At 36.2% G+C, this 17,023-nt stretch overlaps 2 protein-coding genes across 2 annotated transcripts; one reads left to right on the top strand and one right to left on the bottom strand.

Annotated features, from left to right (window-relative positions):
- The first annotated feature begins 4,830 nt into the window (after positions 1-4,830).
- LOC120344821 (alcohol dehydrogenase-like) lies at positions 4,831-10,443 on the top strand. Its single transcript, XM_078112537.1, has 8 exons — positions 4,831-5,012; positions 5,505-5,673; positions 5,953-6,097; positions 6,236-6,396; positions 8,107-8,216; positions 8,634-8,819; positions 9,415-9,564; positions 10,057-10,443. The coding sequence occupies exons 1-8, from the start codon at positions 4,917-4,919 to the stop codon at positions 10,159-10,161; spliced, it is 1,122 nt and encodes a 373-aa protein (XP_077968663.1). The 5' UTR covers positions 4,831-4,916; the 3' UTR covers positions 10,162-10,443.
- Positions 10,444-11,874: 1,431 nt separating this feature from the next.
- On the bottom strand, positions 11,875-16,800 carry LOC120343955 (alcohol dehydrogenase-like). Its single transcript, XM_039413008.2, has 8 exons — positions 16,634-16,800; positions 16,017-16,185; positions 15,610-15,751; positions 15,313-15,473; positions 13,790-13,899; positions 13,197-13,382; positions 12,888-13,037; positions 11,875-12,697 (listed from the first exon to the last, which is right to left on the bottom strand). The coding sequence occupies exons 1-8, from the start codon at positions 16,727-16,729 to the stop codon at positions 12,593-12,595; spliced, it is 1,119 nt and encodes a 372-aa protein (XP_039268942.2). The 5' UTR covers positions 16,730-16,800; the 3' UTR covers positions 11,875-12,592.
- Between the last annotated feature and the right edge of the window lie 223 nt (positions 16,801-17,023).

Here is a 17,023-nt window from a genome sequence, read left to right as displayed (position 1 = left end):
CCATTCATAAAATTCATCAATATGCTTCAGTGAATCGAGCTCGTCATTTTCATATCTATCCCAGTGGTAGGAGGAAGTAATGATAATTAATCATATGGCGAAACATGACCTCACAGGTCGGGTATAGAAATAGCTGCATTGTTTCATATGAATCGGCGGCAGCAGAAGTCTTAAATTTCTAACCGTCCATCGCTGACATATGATGCGCTACAGAAGACAGAAGTGTTTTAATATCATTCTAACGTTTATCTTCTATCTATAAAACGTGTATGAGCAAATCAGCGTCCAAATATGCGAAGTTCAAGTGATAGTAGCGTTTGTGTTCGCCAGTCACTGACAACAATTCCAACTGATTTTTCAGACTATGCAATTCAAGAGCCCTACTGTGCACTAACGCAAATGTATTTCTGTAACGTTTGGTCTGACTTTGGTCAACCCAAATCATGATTTTTTCAGAGCCGTGGTTTTTAATCTTCGCCAACTCCCCCGATATTGTGTAAGCTCTCTTTAATCCTGAAATTTTTCTCTTTGTCATATAAATCGGATTCCAACAAGACTAAAAAAACTCTTCCCACAAATATGTTGTAGGCATCTGCACTAAGACAGCAACGGCCTTTTCGCAAGATTTTTGTACTCTGGAAATTCAAATAGACCTTTGAAACTAACGATCTTTAACACGCAATCTCACCATGCATACTAATAGGCTACTGCCCCCAATTTGCAAAGGTGTAAATTTGACATTCTGGTCCTAGCATCAATGGGAATACTGTTTAACGTTAACCCAGAGACGTGCATGGTAGCTTCCATGCTATTATCCATGTAAATTGTCGGTGTGATTAGGTGATATAAAATGATATTTTATATTTCGTTGCTTTTGAAGACTGTCCTGGAGTTAGGGAAATTAAGACATTGTGCCAGCTGAAGGATGTCCTTGAGGCTATTTCTTCCCACAAATATATGTTGTAGTCATCTGCACTAAGACAGCAACGGCCTTTTTCGCAAGATTTTTGTACTCTGGAAATTCGAATAGACCTTTGAAACTAACGATCTTTAACACGCAAAATCACCATGCATACTAATAGGCTACTGCTCCCAATTTGCAAAGGTGTAAATTTGACATTCTGGTCCCAGCATCAATGGGAATACTGTTTAACGTTAACCCAGCGACGTGCATGGTAGCATCCATGCTATTATCCATGTAAATTGTCGGTGTGATTAGGCGATATATTTTATATTTCGTTGCTTTTAAAGACTGTCCTGGAGTTAAGGAAATTAAGACATTGTGCCAGCTGAAGAATGTCCTTGAGGCTGTTTTTTTTTAAATTTGCTGAGAATCGGGTTCACCCAGTCTCCCCCTCTTATGACCTTGCCCAGGCAAACGCCAGGCATTCATGCGCACGCCGAGGAATGTCAACGTTAGCTGCAACGCGAGGGCCGGCTAGCAAATTTCCATACTCAAATCTGAAGGAAAAGAACTAATACTTAACTACCTTTTAGGAATTAATAATCCCTAAAATAGGAATGACCCTATCGACAGTCGGGCCGTCCGAAAACCATGTTTGCGTTGCATTGTTGTCTACAATTGATTTTTCTATTAGGCTATTTTAGAATTTGAAAGCCCTGACTTGGGCTGTACAGTGTACACCAGTATGTTCCCCAGCTTTTTATTTTTTTTTGGGGGGGGGGGGTGTTTCGAAATTCAGGGGGTGGTAAATAATTTGCTATTAGCGATGAAGCTATTTGTATTTTTAAAAAATTTGTATGTATTTAAGAAACGATGTACATGAGGGGTCCCCCAAGTTGATTGACGGCGAGCCAAAATACACAGCAGAATAAAATTGTAGGGCAGGAAAAAGAGAGTGAGGAAAAGTGCGCGACGACACGACACAAATTTTGAGAAATAGACACCAAAATAGGCTCTAAGCTAGACATAGCATCGCAGTTTATTATGTAATGAAATTAATAATTATATGATTTGGCTGATAGAATTCCCGAGAAATAAATAACAAGCACGGCTTTCAAGCAAGTAATTTACAACTGATAGTGACTAATGAAGTTACTTGTTCATCTAGCACCTGGCATCGTATGAATGGCTACTTATGGCTTGTTTTGTTACACATTTAACATTTTTTCGAACATGTTTGTTTGACTTTTGTATGAATTAGGCAATGAATCAAATTTTGAAATACGCGCGTCAACTGATCACAATGGCGCATAATGTTGTATTCCTTCAGAACTGAAATATTTTGTTGGCAAGAAAGACAAATCGCTGAAGTTTGGTTCTTTTCAATGAAGAAATAAAAACGCTGCCATTCATCTGAAAATGTCTGTTTCCAGTGACTAGTTTTCGTTTTATGACATCTTTAAATTTTCTTAATATACGGCTAATATCTAAAATACTGCGGTGTGTAATCCTAATACCCATACGTATACATAAGATATACCGGTATAATTCAATTGTTACGAAATAAACGTGCTTAAACTGCGATAATGATGTAAGGATAGACGGTATCTAAAACTCAAGAGGTACCACATGAAGTGTTAAACCAATAGTATATATTTACGGTTAAACATATATTTACGGTTCAACTATTTCACTCAAGTTCGGCGGGCCATTTTGAATCGTTACGCGGGATGTAATTGGCCCCCCTCATCTACACTGATAAATATGCCATAGTCGTTATATTTGAATACAATTATAATTGAGTTAGGAATCACAGTGTGGAATCGCACCTGGGAATAACAGTGTGGAATCGCACCTCAAAATTAGGGGGGGTGTTTGAACATTTAGGGGGGGTGTTCACCTCCTATAGGGGGAGTGTAGGGAAATCACTGGTGTACACCCTTCGTATATCATTTCTCAGTTTATCCGATATACACTTGGGTATACCATATATGCTACCCGGTTGAAGAACAAATACGATAAAAAACTAATAGTAGGTAAAAGATCTCGCGCAATTCTGACAAAAAGTGTAACGGATTTCTTCATTTCATTTGTGCTGTGATCAACTGCGTGGGTTTTGTGAGATATTACTATGGGGGATTGCCGTGTAGTGGTATTTCAAACAGCTGTAAAACGCAGCGCCATTTGTAGCTGATTAGCTATAGAACATGCTTTTGACTTATTAGCATGCTGGTATCTTTGGGCCACCTTCAGTTGTCGTGTAGTATAGCCTCACCCCTCACCCTAAATTAGAATAGCGAAAACCCCAACTGCGGAGTCTGTAGTTTCAACCTTAATTAAATCGACTGAACATATGATGTGGCGACATCAAGAGTGGTAACGATTTGAAAGGTATGCCGCACCATCTGTTCTGTCGAATATATAAGTAGTCGAACTGATTCGACCCGATGGGGAAAGGAGAAAACTATGACTGAATGAGATAAGACGGAGAACGACTTGACTTTCTGATGTTTAATTGTTATGCTCATCCCAATATTTCCTTGTTTTTTATGCTGCTTTATTCATATTTATACTGCGCACATAATGGCTCATATCCACAATATTCGCATTTCCTTATATACAAATTTTGCTTTTATATATATATAATATTTAAAGATATGCATATATATTTGTAGTAAATATATGTTTATATACCTGATTAATCGCTTCCAACCATTTCTCGTTTCCCCTCATTTATTAATTATTTCCGTTCGCCCCCATAACTCACTATTGTTTGTGTTCTCTTTGCCAAGTTCACTCATGTTCATATTTTGGTTATTTCATAGCATCAATCCCCCAGATTTCCCCCGATTCGGGTTAAAATTATAAAAAAAGAGTTAATTTTTTCCAAAGTTCTGTCTTTATAAAATTAAAACTCACTTTCTCAGTATATTTAAACACAAATTGGAATAATTAAATTTAGGTTCGCATCCGTACGACGTACATAATCACCCGTGTGGAGTTAATACGAGTTTCTGTTTACGACGTGAATCGTGAGATCACGTTTCCAATATTTTGTTTACTGTTTGATGAACGTGTATATACAAATCGATATTGATTGAGATAAAGTTGGAATTGATAAAGAATAAAAATTGTATCTAAGAGTGTATACATTGTATTCTGTATATATGGTCAAAATTGCAATAAACCTCATGGGTGTTTCAATCGACTATTTTGCACTGCACTGGTGGTTATCGTCAGGTTGACACCTTGGAATCCCAAACCTGGGACAAGTGAGAACTAATGCCGACAATTTCATTGATTGACACTGCAACCTCATACCCCCTTCTCACCCCATATAAACACCGCCCTTAAAAAAATGTTAAGGTAACTTATGCTGGCATCTTTGGGCCACCTTCGATTGTCGTATAGTATAGCTTCACCTCCGTATGTAATTATCACCCGCAAAACCCCAACCCCAACAGCGGAGTCTGTCGTGTCAACCTTAAATAGATCGACTGAACAGATGCGGCGACATCAAGTGTGGTAACGATATGACAGTTATGCCGAATATGTTGGTCGTCGAACCGACGGGAAAAGTAAAAAAAAGAAAACTAAGACTGAAAGGGATAAAACGGAGAACGACTTGACTTTCGATGTGACTCAATATTATACTGCTGTTAATAAATAGCTCAGAACTTAAGACTGTGGCACTGTATCAAAGAGCTAAAGAAAATATAGCACACCTCATATCTCGTACATTTGAAATAACTATAGCATCTGGCATGGTCCCCGCAAGCAAGCCTTTCAAAGGAAAACTATGTATGAAGCAGGCTCCGTATGGGAAAATTTATTTTCCATAAAAATGTGATGGTTTTTATGGGCTTACATTCTTGCATTGATATCTGAAAAAGTGAGTTCGCTTACAAACACGGTGCAAGATGAACTAATTTAAATTTATGTAATATTTTCAAAAAAGTAGAACCTTTTTATTCATAAGTTGAGTAATCAGACACAAAACTAAGAATCCATCATGAGACGAATGGAAATTCCGCGTTCGAAAGAACCAATGAAACTAAAAGCTTTCGGTACGATTCCAGAACCACCAAAAGGCGGAGTTATAGTTAAGGTAACGAACAACTCAATAGGTTAGCTTATTAGTAATAACTGCTGTGACGTAATTAAAAATAATAAAGTCTGTGACGTAATTGCATTATTTGCTAGTATGTTACGCTAGTATGCGAGTATAGTACGTTTATGTATTTATGTCAAAATATTTATATATGTTGATGTCATGGTCCAGTATCCTTTTTGTAGTTCAATATCCCTGTTATTGTAAAATGATATTTCAATATAAATTATCAATATTTTGCAAATATGGAATCAATAAGTTAACGTACAAAAAATATTTTTTTACAATTAATTATTTTATTAAAATTTGGCCCGGTACTCTTAGGTTTTTATTTTGCACTGTAACAAAATACTATAGCTGTCTGTTAATATTTATAATCAATCCACAATGAATTTTTACATCAATAAATCTTAAGAATATCGATGATTTAAATAACATGTTGTGAAATGATATGACATTCTTGTGAAATATAATTTCGTTTTAATCCAGACGGCTTTTTGTGGAATATGTCACTCAGATGTCCACTTCTTCGATGATGAATTTGAAGTTGGGGGAGGAATATTTTTGAAGACAAAGGATATCATTCCGAATTGGGAATATCCAATCGTGCTGGGGCATGAAATATCTGGGACCGTTCAAGCTATTGCAAAAGACGCCGGTGAGCGCGATAATTTTCATAAAATACAGTATTTAAAATAATGATTGTAGCCAATAAAAATGGACCCAAATACAATTGTTGAGGAGTGTAAATTATATAGTAGTTGAACCGACTCTAAATACATCACGTACGCTTTAAATAAACAGCAAGTGCCAGGGCGTCAACTCTAAGGGTACATATTGGATCGTGAATAATAGATAATTTTGATAAATTTCACAATCATATTCAGGAAATAATTTTATTATTTAACTAATTATATGCTAAGTGTTATTTTTTTAGATAATAAGGAAAACCTGAAAGTTGGTGACAGAGTTATTGTCTATCCGTGGCTTGGCTGTAGTGACTGCGGATATTGCAATGGAGAACAAGCAAATATTTGTTGTGGAACACCAAGTTATATTGGATGCTGTGGACCTATTGGCGGGTACGTATCGTATATTGAGCTTCATTCGCAATATATCAAGTTTGGGTGATATCTGTCGTTTTATTCTTTCTTATTTTTACACCTCATATGTTGTATACAAAATAAAAATCATTCAATTCTCTACATTTCTTGTTCTAGTTATTCTGAGTACATAGAAGTTGCCGAACCAAAATACGCTCTAAAAGTGCCTGACAACATACCATTGGACGTCGCAGCAATGCTGCCGTGTTCAACATTAACCGGATATAACGCTGTATCGAAAGTCAAACCAACAGTAGAAAGATTCATGAACGCGCAAGGTATGTCATTGTATTTCAAGCTATTAGTTCTTAGAAAGCCTAATTTTTACCCGAAAATCGATCTTATTAGTGATACCCGATACCAGATTATTAGGTAAAAATCAAATGATAAATTTTTTTTGGCTCCCACACGTTGTTACAATGAAAACATGACATTTCGTGTATTTAAAAAGTAGTAGCACTAGAGAATAGTTGTCAACAAAAGGTGGATTTCCACCACGAATGCGGCAATGTTGTTTATTTGAGAGCCTCAGAATAGATACATATATTCGGTTCGGTACTGCTTCGTACTGTTCGATTCGATTAAATATTTATCTTAGAATGTATAATATCAAGTTCAGCGAACGACACTGCAATGAATTGCACACGGATTTGTTTCAATCTAATTTCTAAAAAAATTGCACGTAGCAGCACGTTTACTGCTGTATTTGCATGTATGTATCTTGGCTATTGCAATCAGACATCGAAAATGTAAACGACCTAGTTTACTAACATCGAATCTACAAAATTCAACCTTGATATACGCGATCAACAATTTTGTCTTATCAATGAAAAGTATTCAACGAGAGTTATGTTACATGCGGAAAATAAATATTCATTTTAGGATGTAAAATATCAAGTTCATCGAACGACACTGCAATGAATTGCACACAGTTTTGACTAATCGAATTTCTGATCGAGAAATGTGCACGTAGCAGAAAGGTTTAAGTTTACTGACGTGACAATATTAGCATAGATGGCTATTTCAGTCAGACATCAAAATTGTAAACGAAATAGACTGCTAACATCGAATCTACAAAATTTAACAACGGTGTCTCCTGATATACGCTATCAACAATTTTGTCTTCTTAATGAAAAGTATTAAACGAGAGTTATGTTACACGCGGTAAATAAATATTTATTTTAGAATGTGAAATATCAAGTTCAGCGACCTCCACTGCAATGAGTTCCACATTTGTTGCAATCGAATTTCGAAATAATTTAAGCGCCGCAGAAAACAAAACCCTCCATCAAATAAATGTGGAAGCTACCTGATCTGTGCCTCTTAGAATGTTTTAGTCGTTCGTTAACCTCCCTATAAAAATCAAACCGTTGTATCATGGATGAAAAAATTTGGTTGTTTTAACGACCGACGACAATTGAATTTAAAATGAAATGGGAGCACTCGTATAATATTTGATATAAAGTTTGTGCTTTATATCAAATATCAAACTCCACAAAGACATACCGACTATGAAATTTTTTGATGCAAAATCGAGTGAACAGACGATTTAACAATATTACATCAAAAATAAGATACCGCATACATCAAAACTACTAATAATATACCAGTAACATCTTTAACCAAGTTTAAGCAAATCGATACACCAGCCCTCATCTGTAAGGCAGAATCACAAGCTACCATTGGCAGAACAGCATTTATATGAATATGTATCCTTGTAAACTAGATGATTGTAGAATGTAGATAAATTACGTTAACATAACAAATTTAGTACATTTTACCGACTCTAGAATACATGTCCGGGTCAAAATAATGACCATCCATGGACGTTACACATCTTCAATAGAAAAAGTTGGTGTCGGCTGGCTGGTGATTTTTAAATATATACATGTTTTTTCACAAGTTAATAATTCTATATCATTCATATACCGGAAAAATGTAATGCGTTTGCTGGAAGGACATTAAATATTATTCTGTACTTTATGCAGGTAAAGCTACTTTGCTAATTATTGGAGCAGGAGCACTTGGATTGTGGTGTCTACAAACGGCAAGGGCAGTTTTACCGAGAGGAACACGAATAATAATCTCTGATATAAGTGTAAGTGAAAAGCGAGTTTTCTTTTTTCAGTCTGGAGTCGGATACACTACCGATTGTAAAAACAAATTTTTTCGGAAAACAAAATGGAATGTGTATATTCAAAAGTGATTATGTGTGCAAGAAAATATCATGAAAATGACACCTTAGTTGGTGAAACTTCAAAAGAGTCAATGAAATACAAAAACGATTAAATAAGATTAATAATAATAAACTTACAACATGAAAATGACATTTACTATACCTTCAGTTGCTTTTATTCCAATTCAAGCATGGTCACGCATGGGTCACTTCAAAAGAGTAAAACTAATAAAGATAATGGATCAATGAATAGGAACTAATTGTGTGTGTACTTGGAATAGTTTCTAGTAAAAATTCAAATGTCATTCAACATGGTAATCCTGAGTAATTTTATTCAAGCAACCTAAATTGGACAATGCTCTTGCACACGGTGCTGATGACACAGTTCTGTGGGATCCTTCCCTCAGCAAAGAAGATGTTATAAACAAAACGAAAGCAAAAGGAAGTGATGGCTCTGTTCAAGCCGTTATAGATTTCGTCAACTCAACTGAAACATCAGCAAGAGCTATGGGAGCTCTTTCCAAGGTATGATTAATTCGGCTAAAATTACGCAAAAAAATATTTGAATGCCCGTCGACAATTCCTACTCTGCGCAACAGTGTATCTCAAGTGTGGTGACAGCACATATTTATGGGTGCAAAAATCCATGGGTGCAAGTGTCCATAAATGCGGACATCCGTGGGTGCAAATGTTCATGGGTGAAAATGTACGCGGGTGCTATTGTACGGGGGTGTAAATGTACGCGGGTGCACAAGAATTGGTGCAAATGTACGTGGGTGCAAATGTCCGCGGGTGCGAATGTCCGGGGGTGCAAATGTACCGGGTGCAAATGTACATGGGTTCAAATGCCCATGGGTGCAAATGTCCATGGGTGCAAATTTACACATGTTCAAATGTCCCTGGATGCAAATGTTCATGAGTGCAATCTTTGTGTGGGTGCAAAAATCTGCGTTGCAAAAATATGGGTGCAATTGTTCATGGGTTCAAATGTCCCTGGGTGCATAAATATGCAGATGCAATTGTCCTTGGTGCAAATTGAGGATGCAAATGTACTCAGCGTGATCTTCCATCTTAGGAATGAGTTTAATAATTCAAGTTCAGCATCATCCTTTTATTCTAGGGTGGTACAATCGCTATGGTGGGATTATTTGGCGGATCATTAGAAGTCTCCTTGCCATTGTTTGCATTTCTTCATCAACAAATCCAGGGAGTATTTGTCGGTTCTCTGGAGCAATTAAAAGAACTTGTACATCTAGCTTCAAATACCAAGGTAAAGTACGTTTAAAGGTACTCCTGTGTATGCAAACCAAGATGGCGGACACCGGAACGTAGTATGCGTAGCAAGTTCGGGTTAGACCATAATTTGATTCCAATTTTCCTTTTTTAGTTCTATTACAAGTTCGGGACTAGCCAAGTGACTCCCGTAGTATTTGTACCTGAAATTATGGCCTAACCCTAATCTGGTACACATACTACATTCCGATGTCCGCCATCTTGGTTCGCATACTACAGGAGTACCAGTTTAAATATAAACAATATGAAAACGTGATAATGAGACAATAGGTTATAATGATAATAGGTTTAATAAGTAATCTTCTTAGTATTTGGTCGACGTCCTCAGTGTCAATAAATGGTTTGTTTTATATATTCACGGAATATATTCATGGCGCGGAAAAAGTATAAAAAATTTACCAAACGTGATATAGAAGTTGTTGAAAAATATGAAAATCTATCACACAATATATTTTAATTCTATGTACAGCTGAAGCCACCTGAAATAACTCATGTCAAGCTCGAAAAGGTGCCAGAGATACTCACAAAGCTGCGCAGAGGAAAGATCACCGGGAGAACCATAGTGAAGTTTTAATATGGAGCGGAGTTCAATTTAAGGGACTAATGAATTCATTTTTTCACGTCCCTTCAAATGATTAATTTTATTTCGAATAGTAGTTATAAAAGTTTTCGTAGGGCCCAGCAAAATCAATATTAACGAACTTGTTTTGAAATTGATGATACAAACCAGTGATTTTTTGTGTTGTTCAATTGTTAAGATGTCAACATATTAATGTGTTTAAGGCACTGTAAGAATGTGGCTTGATTTGTAATCTAAAATTCATTCATCGCCATTATATAAATAAATGGTCAGATATGGTGTTTATGAGTGGTCGCCAATGGCGAATCTGTTAAAAATACTAATACATAAGTATATAAAGTAGTTACGCGAGCTGCGGGTTTCCCACCCCTGATTATAGGTCGTTAACAAATCATTGCTCATAGAAAGGTCGTTTAGATTCTAGGAGAGACATGAGCAAGCTACGGCTCGAGGGCCAAATCCGGTTCGTTGGGTAATTCAATCTCGCTCACCTGATGCTGCCACAACCAAACTGAAACCAAATTTTGGGGTTTTAGCTTAAACTAGCTTAAGCAATTTATTGAGATTGCGCGATTAACTTAATTTTGAAATGAGGCCTATCGTTTTCCACTTTTTCTTTTGTAACACTGTAAATACCCTTTACGTCATCCTTGCATGGTCCTTGCATTTTTGGCCCCGGGTCCAAAAACTTTGCCCACCCCTGATCTAGAACATATGCAGAATCGTCTTTCACAAGTCAGGTCTCATTTCCTTGAAAACAGGCTTACGGTTACGTGGATTTAGCAAAAATCTCTTACTTGGCCGTTAATGAGGTAGGGTAGTAGTGAAGTAAATGGAGCCAGTTCAAAAAATTTGATTCCGGAATTAAAAAATACTAATAATGGAAAAAATGGGTGGGTCTCATGACACTGACTCTTAGATTTAAAAGAGCAGAATTATACTGGGAAATATGAAGAAAATGGAATGTAGACTTAAATGTCCTCAATGCCTTGGGACGCTATATTAGTTTATTAGGCAATGGCCCCATATATGTCCATGAAAACCTAAAGAACTAAAATAAAAATTAATTTATTATCACTTAAATTGTACAAATCGTGCCTCAAATTTTGAGTAATCCTATCAAAGGTATGGCCTGACTGATCGATTCATGGTGTAATTGATTTTGTCAAATCAAGCGCCACGGCTTCAATAGCTTTGGAATGTTCTTGCAAGGTAAAAACATTACAAACCATTATTGGGGGTCGTATTAATTTAAAGTTACACATCCTGTCATCAAAACGGGCAGCTAGCTAATCGACTCCTGTCGCCATAAACCAAATGCGTTGCCGATGCATGGACTGGGCCATTGAACTGATCTTAACGCCATGGGACCGGCCCTGTAAATTTTCTGGACTGCCTCCATCTACTTTACTACTACCCTACATCATTTATGCCATGTAAGCGATTTTTGATAAAACCACAGACCTATAAGCCCGAAATGAGACCTAACTTGTGACAAACTATTCTGCACATGTTCTAATCTAAAATACCTTTCTAGGGACAATGATTTTTAACGGCCCATGACAGGGTACTTGTAGCCCACATTACTACTATATATTCATATGTATTAGCATTTTCAACGGTTTCGCCATTGGTGACCATTCATAAACACCATGGCATATTCTGATATTTACCAACTTTCATACGAATCAACAGAGCGTGTCGCTTTTTGATGGGACGCAGCGATGGATTCGCATGAGGTGGGCGGTGGATGATCTGAGGGATAGTTGTTTCGTTGAGTCCCAACACTGTACTGGAGAAGGTTTGGCGTGATACTGTATGTTAGTGTTTGAGACTCAAGGTACAGCTGACTAAATTTGACACAATGACTGGTCACATGGCGGTACGATACCGCTGCAGCACAAAGCAGTTTCATTGCTTCGGCATGCTTAGCGGTAATAAAGTCTGTATTTAATCTATAATATGAAAAAATACCGTTAAAGCAACACTTATACGTAGCGTACTCTACGAAGCAAGTACAGTACAACAGATGAGAAAGTGAACGACGAATTCCGAAACTGCAAGGTGAAGCGAGCATCCCCTCAAAAACGTTACAGGCAGCATCGGTCAAAGGTCATGAAAGTTGGTAATGACGATGACTTTTCGTTTCGATTACTAATAAAGCCACATTCACATTTTTGCAGTACATTAAGCACATGAATATGTTCGAAACCTCAACAATTAAACGTTGAGGTAGTAGTATAATGAAAACAATTGAGAACTTTACAAAAAATCACTGGTTTGTACTTTGTATCATCAATTCCAAAACAAGGTGGTCAATATGGATTTCTCTGGGCCATACAAAAAATTTGCGAAATAGAATTAATCATTTGAGGTACGTGAAAAAATGAATTCATTAGTCCTTTAAATTGAACTCCGCTCCATATTAAAACTTCACTAAAGTTCTTCCAGTGATTTCGCCTCTACGCAGTTTTATGAGTATCTCTTGCACCTCTCCAAGCTTGACATGAGATATCTCAGGTGGCTTCAGCTGTACATCAAATGAAAATGTATTGTGTGTTAGATTTTGATATTTTTCAACAATTTTTGTATCCCGTTTGTTAATGTTATTCGACTTTGACATTGAGAAGGTGGTCGAAAAACTAAAGGGATTACTTTATCCCATTATCAAGTTTTCTTTTCCTTGAAACTCAAATTGTTTATATTTAAACTTACCTCACCTTGGTATTTGAAGCTAGTTGTACTAGTTCTTTTAATTGCTCAAGAGAACCGACTAATACTCCCTGGATTTGTTGATGAAGAAATGCAAACAATGGCAGGGAGATTTCTAATGATCCGCCAAATAATCCCACCATAGCGATAGTACCACCCTAAAATAAAAGGTTGATGCTGAACTTGAATCATGAAACCTCTTTCTAAGTTGGATGAACACGCTAGGTATGTTTGAGATACACTGTTGCACAGAAAATAGAATTTGTCGACGGACATTCAATCTATTTTGCGCGATTTTAGCTGAATTCATCATATACCTTGGAAAGAGCTCCCATAGCTCTTGCTGATGTTTCAGTCGAGTTGACGAAATCTATAACGGCTTGAACAGAGCCATCACTTCCTTTTGCTTTTGTTTTGTTTATTACATCTTCCTTGCTGAGGGAAGGATCCCACAGAACTGTGTCATCCGCACCGTGTGCAAGAGCATTTTCCAATTTAGGTTGCTTGAATAAAATTAATCAGGATTGCCATATTAAATGACATTTCAATTTTTACTAGAAACTATTTCGAGTACATGTACAATTAGTTCCTATTCATTGACCCATTATCTTTCTTAGTTTTACTCTTTTGCAGTGACCCATGTGCGACCATGCTTGAATTAAAGCAACTGAAGATATTACAAATGCCATTGTCCTGTTGTAAGTTCATTAATCTTATTCAATCATATTTCTATTCCATAGACATTTCGAAGATTCACCAACTAAGGTGGCATTTTCATAATATATTCTTGCACACAAAATCACTTTTGAATATACATGTGCCATTTTGTCTCTCGAAAAAGTTTCGTACTTACAATCGGTAGTGTAGCCGACTCCAAACTGAAAAATTAAAAATTTTCCGGCCAACTTACACTTATATCAGAGATTATTATTCGCGTTCCCCTCGGTAAAACTGCCCTTGCCGTTTGTAGACACCACAATCCAAGTCCCCCTGCTCCAATAATTAGCAAAGTAGCTTTACCTGCATAAAGTACAGAATAATAATTAATGTCCGAAGCCTCGCAAACGTTTCACTTTTTTCTGGTATATGAATAATATAGAATTATTAAATTAGAATTATCAAAAAAAATTGTATTGTATTGAAGATGGGTAACGTCCTCGGATAGTCATTTGACCCGGACATGTATTCTAGAGTTCATATACATAAAATATTCTAGATACATGTTCATAAAAAAGCTGCCCTGCAAATGGTAGTTTGTCATTCTGCCATACAGATAAGGGCCAGTGTATCGGTTTGCTCAAACTTGATTAAAATTGTAACTGGTACATTATAATTAAGTAGTTTTATTGTATATATGCGTTATCTTATTTTTAATGTAATATTGTTAAATCGTCTGTTTACTCGATTTTGCATTAAAGAATTTTTGATAGTCGGTATGTCTTTCTGGAGTTAGAAAGCTCGAACTTTATGTTGTATGTTTCATATAATCAATCAATCATTTATTCGACGTCACAATTAAAAAGTATTATATCGTATGTTTCATATAAAATGCCCATAGCATTAGGTCATAATTTTTGGTCAAAACCAAATTTTTTCATCCATGAAACACCGGTTTGATTTTTAACGAACGACTTAGACACTAAGAGGCACAGATCAGACAGTTTCCAAATTTCTTTGATGGAGCTTATTCAGACTATGACACACCAAGATCGTGATCTTTGTTTTTTCAAATTACTTCAAAATACCTTGTGCAGTGTCGTTCACTGAAACTGATATTTTACATCCTTAAATAAATATTTACCTTCCGCATGTAACATAACTCTTATTCAATACTTTTCATTGAAAAGACAAAATTGTTGACCGCGTAATCAAGAGATACCGTTGTTGAATTTTGTAGATTCGATGTTAGTGATCTAGTTTGTTTACATTTTTGATGTCTGACTGCAATGGACATCCATGAAAATATTTTCACGACAGTATACCTAAATCGGAACTCCTGAAGTACGCGCACCAAGATGGCGCACAACCAGAACTCAGGTTGTGTACCAGGTTAGGGTTCAGGTTATGCGACATCTTGGTGCGCATACTTCAGGAGTACCCCTAAACCATTCATCTTCGTATATAATATTAATTTTGGACTGTACCGAACCGAAAAGTACAAAGCAGTACCTAAGCGTATGTATGGCTCTCTAATTAACAACCTTGCCACATGCGTAGTGGAAATCCACTCTTTGTTCTCAACTGTTTCTCATTTACCTCTTTACAAAAATTCACGAAATGTCATGTTTTCATTGTAACAACGTGTGGCAGCCAAAAAAAATATCATTTGATTTTTACCTAATAATCTGGTATCGTGTATCCCTAATAAGATCGACTTTTCGGGTTAAAAATTAGGCTTTCTAAGAACTAATAGATTGAAATACAATGACATACCTTGCGCGTTCATGAATCTTTCTACTGTTGGTTTCACTTTCGATACAGCGTTATATCCTGTTAATGTTGAACACGGCAGCATTGCTGCAATGTCCAATGGTATGTTGTCAGGCACTTTTAGCACGTATTTTGGGTCGGTAATTTCTATGTACTCAGAATAACTAGAACAAAAAAAGTATAAAATTGAATGATTTTTATTTTGTATAAAACATATAAAGTGTAAAATAGGAAAGAATAAACGAAAGATACCACTCAAACTTGATATATTACGAATGAAGCTCAATATAAGATATGTACCCGCCATTAGGTCCAGTGCATCCAATATAATTTGATTGTCCACAACAGATATTTCCTTGTCCTCCATTGCAATATCCGCAGTTACCACAGGCAAGCCACGGATAGACGATAACTCTGTCACCTACTTTCAAGTCCGTATTATCTAAATAAAAAATGCTAGTTAGCATACTTGGCGAAGTTTTAAAATTATTTCCTGAATATGATTGTAGAATTTATCAAAATCATCTTTTATTCATGATCCAACTGTACCCTTGGAGTTGACGCCCTGGCACCTTGGTGTTCATATAAAGCGGCGGTAATGCATTCAGAGTCAGTTCAACTACTATATACATTTGCACTCATCAACAATTGTCCATTTTTATTGGCTACTATTATCATTTCAAATACTATATTTAAGTCGCATTCACCGGCTTCTTCTCCAATAGCATGAACGGTCCCGGATATTTCATGCCCCAATACGATCGGATATTCTACATTTGGAATGAGATCCTGTGTCTTCAGGAATATTCCTCTGCCAATATCAAATTCATCGTCAAAGAAGTGAACATCTGAGTGACATATTCCACAAAAAGCCGTCTGGATTAAAATGAAAATATATTTCACAAGAATGTCATATATATCAATTCACAACATGCCATTTGAATCGTCGATACACTCGAGATTTATTTTAGGTTGTTGATGCATAATTCTGACTGGAATTCATTGTGGATTGATTGTACATATTAACAGGCAACTATAGTTTTTTGCGACAGTGCAAAATAAAAAACTACCGGGCCAAAATTTATATTAAATTATCCCTTTTTTGTACATAACTTATTGATTCCATGTTAGGAAAATGTTGATAATTTATAATGTAATATAATTTTACAAAAACAGAGATACTAAACCACAAAAATGATACTGGACCCTGGCGTCAAGATATATAAGTATTTTGACATAAATACATAAACGTACCAGCAAATAATGCAATTACTTCACACCTGCAGTTATTACTAATACGCTAACCGACTAGGTTCTTCTTTACCTTAACTGTAACTCCGCCTTTTGGTGGTTTCGGAATCGTATCAATATCTTTGATTATCATTGGTTCTTTCGAACGAGAAATTTCCATTCGTTTCATGATGAATTCTAAGTTTTGTGTCTGATTACTCAACTTATAAATAAAAAGGTTCTACTCAATTGAAATATTTCGTAAATTTAGATTAGTTCATCTTGTACGATTGTAAGCGAACTCACTTCTTTAGTTGTAAAACTTAAGATATGAATGTAAGCCAAAACCATCACACTTTTTTGGAAAATAAATTGCTGCATAAAGAGACTGCTTCATAGACCTATCTAGTTTTTTTTCAAGGCATGTTTGTAGGGACCGTACCGGCTACTATCGTCTTGCTTCCCTTTTCATGTCTTAGTACCA

This window comes from Styela clava, chromosome 5, assembly GCF_964204865.1.
Source record: "Styela clava chromosome 5, kaStyClav1.hap1.2, whole genome shotgun sequence".
NCBI classification, from domain to species: domain Eukaryota; kingdom Metazoa; phylum Chordata; class Ascidiacea; order Stolidobranchia; family Styelidae; genus Styela; species Styela clava.
Note: the sequence above shows the minus strand (reverse complement) of the source record. Positions and strands in the feature narration are given on the sequence as shown.

What these genes read in the sequence shown, in the direction of transcription:
- LOC120343955 (XM_039413008.2), bottom strand. Translation starts at nt 16,729, where the DNA reads ATGAAACGAATGGAAATTTCTCGTTCGAAAGAACCAATGATAATCAAA. An exon ending in TAATAATCTCTGATATAAGT is followed by an intron (nt 13,383 to 13,789) that starts GTAAGTTGGCCG and finishes ATTTTATTCAAG; the next exon opens with CAACCTAAATTGGAAAATGC. An exon ending in CTATGGGAGCTCTTTCCAAG is followed by an intron (nt 13,038 to 13,196) that starts GTATATGATGAA and finishes CTTTTATTTTAG; the next exon opens with GGTGGTACTATCGCTATGGT.
- LOC120344821 (XM_078112537.1), top strand. Translation starts at nt 4,917, where the DNA reads ATGAGACGAATGGAAATTCCGCGTTCGAAAGAACCAATGAAACTAAAA. An exon ending in CTATGGGAGCTCTTTCCAAG is followed by an intron (nt 8,820 to 9,414) that starts GTATGATTAATT and finishes CTTTTATTCTAG; the next exon opens with GGTGGTACAATCGCTATGGT. An exon ending in ATCTAGCTTCAAATACCAAG is followed by an intron (nt 9,565 to 10,056) that starts GTAAAGTACGTT and finishes TTCTATGTACAG; the next exon opens with CTGAAGCCACCTGAAATAAC.